This window comes from Salvelinus sp. IW2-2015, unplaced genomic scaffold (genome assembly GCF_002910315.2).
Source record: "Salvelinus sp. IW2-2015 unplaced genomic scaffold, ASM291031v2 Un_scaffold609, whole genome shotgun sequence".
In the NCBI taxonomy this organism is placed as follows: domain Eukaryota; kingdom Metazoa; phylum Chordata; class Actinopteri; order Salmoniformes; family Salmonidae; genus Salvelinus; species Salvelinus sp. IW2-2015.
Genome location: NW_019942583.1, coordinates 558,276 through 566,632, shown reverse-complemented (window position 1 = coordinate 566,632; position 8,357 = coordinate 558,276). Strand labels below are relative to the sequence as shown.

The 8,357-nt window shown below is 41.7% G+C and overlaps 1 protein-coding gene across 1 annotated transcript; it reads right to left on the bottom strand.

The window, feature by feature from the left end:
• Window positions 1-3,804: 3,804 nt before the first annotated feature.
• On the bottom strand, window positions 3,805-7,591 carry LOC139023960 (myosin-13-like). Its single transcript, XM_070438222.1, has 7 exons — window positions 7,487-7,591; window positions 7,211-7,244; window positions 6,798-6,906; window positions 6,369-6,468; window positions 5,818-5,956; window positions 4,751-4,869; window positions 3,805-3,855 (listed from the first exon to the last, which is right to left on the bottom strand). Exons 1-7 carry the CDS (start codon window positions 7,589-7,591, stop codon window positions 3,805-3,807), a joined length of 657 nt encoding a protein of 218 aa, XP_070294323.1.
• Between the last annotated feature and the right edge of the window lie 766 nt (window positions 7,592-8,357).

The window sequence follows — 8,357 nt, the reverse complement described above, 5'->3', positions numbered from 1 at the left end:
CTTTCCGGACCTTTTCTGGACATAGATTCGTCAACACCTTCAACAGCCGAAGCTAAGTAGGTAACATAACAATGATGTCTTCTAATTGCAGTCGCTGCTACTCGATAATTATACAGGAGAACGATCTGCCTTACGCGAGAAATAAGCTGTGCTACAAGCCCAGCTTCAGACGCATACGTTAGGCAAGCGGTATTTCAGTGAGGAAAGAGAAACAGCGTCTGTTCCACAGTAAGTACAGATAGTAGTATAAATCCCCTCGCACAGTCCAGCAGCCGAAACTTTCTCATGGCTTCTGGAAGGGAACGATGTAGGAATGTCTCAACCGGTGTCGCTTATTCAGCCGACAGAAAACTTTCAACCGGTTCTCCCCATTATGTAGCGAGTCGGAGTCTGAGTCTGAGTCTTCTCTTGTCTCTACTTCCTCCCGTTACGGGGTCTGAGACGCCGAAGGCTCCCACCATTAGTCTCTGACAAATTGAAAACCCTATCATTGGCGATTACCATTACCCGCAGTATTAGACTTAAAAGCGAATTCACCCAGCGATTCATACACTGTTTTACCAGGGGCAGGGCTACGGGACGTTAAGGCTAATCTAAAGATGGTGCTGGCTAAAGCTAAATCTGGCGAGTGTAGAGAGTATAGAAGATTATGTTATCCACGTCGGCACCAACGATGTTAGGATGAAACAGTCAGAGGTCACCAAGTGCAACATAGCTTCAGCAGTGAATAAATCAGCTAGAAAGATGTGTCGGCATCGGATATTGTTCTCTGGCCCCCTCCCAGTTAGGGGAGTGACGAGCTTACAGCAGATCTCAGCACTCAATCGCTGGTTGAAAAACTGTTTTCTGCCCCTCCCAAAAGATAGAATTTGTAGATAATTGGCCCTCTTTCTGGGACTCACCCACAAACAGGACCAAGCCTGACCTGCTGAGGAGTGGACGGACTCCATCCTAGCTGAGGGTGCTCTCATCTTATCTACCAACATAGACAGGGCTCTAACTCCTCTACCCACAATGAAATAGGGTGCAGGCCAGGCAGCAGGCTGTTAGCCACAACCTGCCAGCTTAGTGGAGTCTGCCAATAGCACAGTCAGTGTAGCCAGCTTCAGCCATACCCATTGAGACTGTGTCTGTGCCTCGACCTAGGTTGGCAAAACTAAACATGCGTGTCGCCTTAGCAATCTTATTAGGATAAAGACCTCCTCCATTCCTGCCATCATTGAAAGAGATCGTGATACCTCACATCTCAAAATAGGGTTACTTAATGTTAGATCCCTCACTTCAAAGGCAGTCATAGTCAATGAACTATCACTGATCATAATCTTGATGTGATTGGCCTGACTGAAACATGGCTTAAGCCTGATGAATTTACTGTGTTAAATGAGGCCTCCACCTCCTGGTTACACTAGTGACCATATCCCCCGTTGCATCCCGCAAAGGCGGAGGTGTTGCTAACATTTACGATAGCAAATTTTCATTTACAAAAAAAAAAATGCGTTTTCGTCTTTTGAGCGTTCTAGTCATGAAATCTTGCAGCCTACTCAATCACTTTTTTACTACTTGTTTACAGGCCTCCTGGGCCATAATACAGCGTTCCTCTCTGAGTTTCCTGAATTCCTATCAGACCTTGTAGTCATAGCAGATCATATTCTAATTTTTGGTGATTTTAATATTCACATGGAGAAGTCCACAGACCCACTCCAAAGTCTTTCGGAGCCATTATCGACTCAGTGGGTTTTGTCCAACATGTCTCTGACTCTACTCACTGCCACAGTCATACTCTGGACCCTAGTTTTGTCCCATGGAATAAATGTTGGAGTTAATGTTTTCCACATAATCCTGGACTATCGGACCACCATTTTTATTCGTTTGCAATCGCAACAAATAATCGCTCAGACCCCAACAAGGAGCATCAAAAGTCGGTGCTATAAATTCTCAGACACACAAAAATTCCTTGATGCCCCTTCCAGACTCCTTCTGCCTACCCAAGGACGTCAGAGGACAAAAATCAGTTTAACCACCTTAACTGAGGAACTCAATTTTAACCTTGCGCAATACCCTAGATGCAGTTGCACCCCTAAAAAACGGAAAACATTTGTCATAAGAAATTAGCTCCCTGGTATACAGAAAATACCCGAAGCTTTGAAGCAAGCTTCCAGGAAATTGGAACGGAAATTGGCCGCCACACCAAAAAAAATGGAAGTCTTCCGACTAGCTTGGAAAGACAGTACCGTGCAGTACCGAAGGCGCCTCACTGCTGCTCGCTATCTTTACTTTTCCAATCTAATCGAGGAAATATAAACCAATCCAAAATTTCTTTTTATATCTGTCGAAACTAATCAAAAAAGCAGCATTCCCCAAGAGAGTGCTGCTTCACTTCAGCAGTATAAATTCATGACTTCTTTGAGGAAAAGATCATGACCATTAGAAAGCAAATTACGGACTCCTCTTGAAATCCTGCGTATTCCTCCAGGGCTTAGCTGTCCTGATCTGCCACAGCTCTGCGAGGGCCTGATCGGTGGAGAGACACTTAAGTGTTTTAGTACTATATCTCTTGACACAATGATGGAAAATAATCATGGCCTCTAAACCTTCAAGCTGCATACTGATCCTATTCCTACTAAACTGCTGAAGGAGCTGCTTTCCTGTGCTTGGCCCTCCTATGTTGAACATAAATAAACAGCTCTCTATCCACCGGATGTGTACCAAACTCACTAAAAGTGGCAGTGATAAAGCTCCTCTGATGAAAGCCAAACCTTGACCGCGGAAAATATAAAAACTATCGGCCAGTCACCCATTAAAATACTACTTGAGTAAAAGTAAAGATACATTAATAGAAAATGACTCTGGTAAAAGTGAAAGTCACCCATTAAAATACTACTTCAGTTATAAATATACTTAAGCATCAAAAGCTTTTGGAATCTAGAAACCGTAGCAACTACAGTTCCATTTGTAAAGGGTTTAGAAATAGTTTCTGGTGTACGTAATGAATGGTTATCTAATCATTTTTTAAATGTATTATAAACCATGCTAGTCAGTGCTTGCCAAATAGTGAGCAACTATATACCTCCAGCTTATAAATGTTGAACCCTTATGGTATCACCATGATACCTTATTTTCAAAGGTTTCACAGTTGAACAATAGTTAATTTCTCACTTTTTGGGTGTGAGGTATTTTTGCTCCTCTGTCCCAGGAAAAGTATTGTTTCAGACCAACGGTCAACTGCCATGATATGTCTTGCCCCACGTTTGAAGCCCTGGTGATGCATTGGTACACTTGAAGAGTTTATTTTCAAAGCACTATCCAGTATATCAATTTTCAGAAATGTTGGTCAACTAGCTTTTATGGTGTTTTTTAAAAACTCTAATCATGGCATGCGGGTTGTTCAATAACAGACATGTATCTATTTGAAATCTATCACTTGATGGTTTCATTTCAGAGAGACAAATAATACCGTTTTTTTTCTCACAAAACGCTATATATCCGCCTCACTCTCACAGAAATACGTAGGACTGCTAGGTTTTACACAATGAAATGTAACAAATAACTATATATTTGACATCATTATGTAAGACTTAAAAAAACATGAATCAATACAGTAATATGAGATCTTTATGTAAAACATTTTAGTCATTTAGCATATGCTCTTATCCAGAGCAACTTACAACCACATATCTCAGTCAAATATACAGTACACTCTTAGAAAAGAAGGTGCTATCTAGAACCTAAAAGGATTCCTCGGCTGTCCCCATCGGAGAACCCTTTGAAGAACCCTTGTTGGTTCCAGGTAAAAACCCATTTGGTTCAAAGTAGAACCGTTTTGGGTTCGCTGTAGAACCCTTTCCACAGAGGGTTCTACATGGAACCCAAAATGGTTTTACCTGGAACCAAAAAGGGTTCTCCTATGGGGTTCTCCCGTTTTAACACCACCTAAAATCATGGAATAAAAAATCTGAGAACAGTAGTATTTTACATGCACATGAAATTACTCTTAAGCAATCATTTGTGGTGAAAAACTGGTGGATATAACATTGTGGAAAAAAACTCTTCACTTATTTATTCGAGGAAAGAACGTCTCATCTCTAGATCTCAAGCGTTTAGCAATATTATTGGTGTGGTTCACTGGTGTCTGAGAAATCCCCCGTACTTTTTGAGATCTGATCATATCTGCCCATCGGTGAAAAGCACTTGAAATAGCGACGGCCTGAAATGTGTGTTGACAGTGATCTCACGCAACAGTGACAGTAGAGGTTGGACACACGGGTGTGAAAATCCATTCCTGTCCAATCTTGTTCATGTTTTTCCTCTACTGTCCTGATAGCCCAACAGTTCTATAACCCTCGGGAACTCGCCTGTCTTGATAAAAAATCACTCCCTTCCCAGGCAAAAATCTGAAATAACTTTCTCCATTAGCTGCTCGTCTGTCCCCTGCTCTGCATGTGAGTAGCCCAATGACTGTATAGAGTAGCTATTTTGCTGCTGCTCAGCACTCATTAGACAGTTGCCTGCCCTGCACCCAGCTGATAACAGCCACATTAGTGGCTCGTTTCAGGAAACTAGGCTTTTGTCGTGCGTCAATACTTCACAGGAGGGACATTTGAACTTAAACTTTTTTTTTTATCAAAATGCATTTTTTGGGGGGCAGAAATGCCTTCTGGAACATGTGTACTTTCATGTGCCTTAATAACAAAAGTCCCCAAAAGATTTCCAGTGCTCAGAAAATGGTAGATGCTGTGTTTGGTCGTCTTACCTGAGGCACAGTCTGTCCCTTGGTCACATACTCGTTYCCGACCTTCACTCTGGGGTAGCACAGAGCCTTCAGCATCTCGGCTGAGTTCAGGCCCAACAGGTGGCCGATTTTATCAGCCCCTGGAGAGAAAACCAACAACAACAGACTCAGGCACACAAGATGTTTCTGATGCCACACTGACAAAACAGTTTGGCCAAACTCTTTTGTGGGTTAGGTTTTGATTTTCACCCACATCCATCATTTCAAATCATTTCTGGAGGTTGAAATTCGGTCTCCTGGCTGACTTTCATGTGACACTATCTGTCTTAGGTGTTCTATTTCATTGTTTGGGAATGGGACTAATGCTCTACATATTGTATATCTATGACTGGGACTGGGAATGGGATTAATGCTTTACCTATTGTATATCTATGACTGGGGCTGGGAATGGGACTAATGCTCTACATATTGTATATCTATGACTGGGACTGGGAATGGGATTAATGCTTTACCTATTGTAAATCTATGACTGGGACTGGGACTAATGCTCTACATATTGTATATCTATGATTGGGACTGGGAATGGGATTAATGCTTTACCTATTGTCATATCTTGACTGTGGACTGGGACTAATGTCTACATATTGTATATCTATGAGTGGGACTGGGAATGGGATAATGCTTTACTATTGTATATCTATGACTGGGACTGGGGACTAATGTTTACATATTGTATATCTATGATGGGACTGGAATGGGACTAATGCTTTACATATTGTATATCTATGACTGGGACTGGGAATGGGACTAATGCTTTACATATTGTATATCTATGACTGGGACTGGGAATGGGAATGGGACTAATGCTCTACATATTCTACATCTATGACTGGGACTGGGAATGGGACTGATGCTCTACATATTCTACATCTATGACTGGGACTGGGAATGGGACTAATGCTCTACATATTCTACATCTATGACTGGGACTGGGAATGGGACTAATGCTCTACATATTCTACATCTATGAGTGGGACTGGGAATGGGACTAATGCTCTACATATTCTATATCTATGACTGGGACTCACCCTCTGTGCCGTCTGGCTCAGCCTGCTCCTCACGCTGCTTCTGCTTGAAGTGAAAGTTTCCATGGTGCAGTACAGCTCCTGTCAGCTCGTAGATGCCCATCTTCTCCTCATTAGTGAAGCCCAGAATTGTAATGGCATCCTGGCATTAGAGGAAGTACAACAGTGATGAACTGAACAGTAGTTTGCTCAGTTACAGTACACTACAGTTCTGTGGTCACTCCAGAACAAATGGGATGGATATATTTGTCTTCTCTGTTCCTCTTGAGTAGGCTTGGCCAACACTAGTAGACGGCAGAACAAAATACGTTTTCTACAGTTCCACAGGGCACTTAGTAGCGCTCTCTTGTGGATGTCGTACAGGCATGTGCCTCAAGGCCAAGTGTGAAGGCATGAAGAGTGCCTTGATGCACATGCCTAACCAACACAAGGTATCAAACACAAAAAAATACACCAATTCCCAGCAGCCACTAATTTGGAATTGCACAGTGCATTCAGTGTGTAATGGGGGTCCTACCCATTCCAGAGTTTGGTTAACTGTTGGTTTGACTCACGTCCGTGGCATCCAGCTCTTCCTTGTCGTTGATGCTGGCCACATCTGTCCCTGGCTGCACATGGAGAAGTCGTAGGGGTTGGTGGTGATGAGCGACATTTCTGTGGACAATGGAGAATGGCTTGTCAGTTAAATCTCTTAGAATTGCGCTGTCCTACCTTTACAGTATATCTCCCTCCTCTCCTCAATAGATGGACTCAAGGATACATGTAGTACATAATAAACAGCATCAAAAGAGGGGACTGAGACTCTTGGACTAGTGCATCACAGTGCATTACTTGATAGATATTTCCCAAAGACCTGATCTGTGTCTAGATGCCTTATTACCTTGAATGTACTCATTTTAATAGTATTAATAGTGTGGACTAGGAATATTTTTTTTATAAATTCCAACAAATTTGGGTGGGAATAATTTCCCCTGAACCTCTACTTTGCCATACCAACTATCTCAGGCTTGTGATTGGTCATCATCTGGAAGAAGATGTGGTAGCCTCTCTCATCGGGCAGCTGGAAGGACACTCTGGACTTCTCCAGAAGGTCTAAGAGATAAAGAGAGAGAGAGAGAGGAGAACACGAGAGAGTTGAAGAAGAGAGAGAGAGAGAAAGAGAGAGAAGAGAGAGAGAGAGAGAGAGAGAGAGAGAGAAGAGAGAGAGAAAAGAGAAGAGAGAGAGAGAGAGAATAGAGAGATAAGGATAGAAATAGAGAGGAGAGATATAGAGAAGAAATAGAGAGAGAGAAATAGAGAGAAAGAACATGAGATAAATTAATTTGATGACATGATCTCCAAAAAATAATATGTGTGACTTAGGAAACAATTGAAAAATAATCAAAAACCAACTCACAGGTCTCAATGTCAGCTTTAGCTGACTGAATTACCTATAGTTGAGCATGGAGGTGAACTAGAGTCAACAAAATAAATCTAACATTTTACTTTATAGACCACTTTAAATGTTACCTGTCTTGAACACAAGTTGGCTCAGAAACTGTGGTAAAATGGTAATGTTGTTTTCTTAATTACTTGAGTACTTTTCTTGAAACAGGATTCACCAATGAAAAAAAAAGTTTACAAAGCCAAGCAAAATGGGAAGTGTTAAAAGGTAAAGATAAGCACAACCTACCTGCATTTTTTGGCGGTCTACTTCCTTCTTGACACCAGGCACCACTGCAATGGTGGCAAAGACTGGATGACACGCTTTGGTGTTTGACAGTCTTCCTGCCACCATGGATTCTCACTGTAGCAGGTTCATTACTGCATTCATTAGGTTCATTCAAAGGGTTCTTCCCTCTTTTCAGCGATAATTCAAAAACGTCAGTGCGACAGCTGATTAGAATATTTTCAGGTGTGGTTTTCTTCACAGCTCTTTTCGTGACCGTGAGTGAGATGTCATTCCAGTTTATCTAATCTGTTTGTAATGCCATGACACTGTGACATATGAGTACGCTTGTCTTGCGAAAGACTCATGTATGGTGTCAGTGACAACTGTTGTCTAAGTCTGTGGTTTTCAGTCTCTCTCCAGTGACCACCAGTGCTTCCAGAGCTAGCACACCTGATTCAACCTTGTCAAACTATAAAAAACAATGGAATTCTAACAATATTAATACGACTAAACAGAAAAAAGAACCCTTTATGGTTCTTCAAGAGGTTATTTGTAGAACAATTCTCCATAAAGGTTCTATAAAGAAACCATTAAAAAGGGTTTCTAACACAAAAAGGGGTATACAGCACCAAAAAAGGGTTCTATACAGCACCAAAAAGCCGGTTCTATACAGCACCAAAAAGGTTTATACCAGCACCAAAAAGGACGTTCATGTACAGCACCAAAAAGGGGTTCATACAGACCAAAAAGGCTATACAGCACCAAAAGGGTTCTATTACAGCACCGAAAAGGTTCTATACAGCAACAAAAAAAGCGTTCTATACAGCACCAAAAAGCGGTTCTTACAGCCACCAAAACAATGGTCTATTACAGCAAACAAACAAAACGTTCT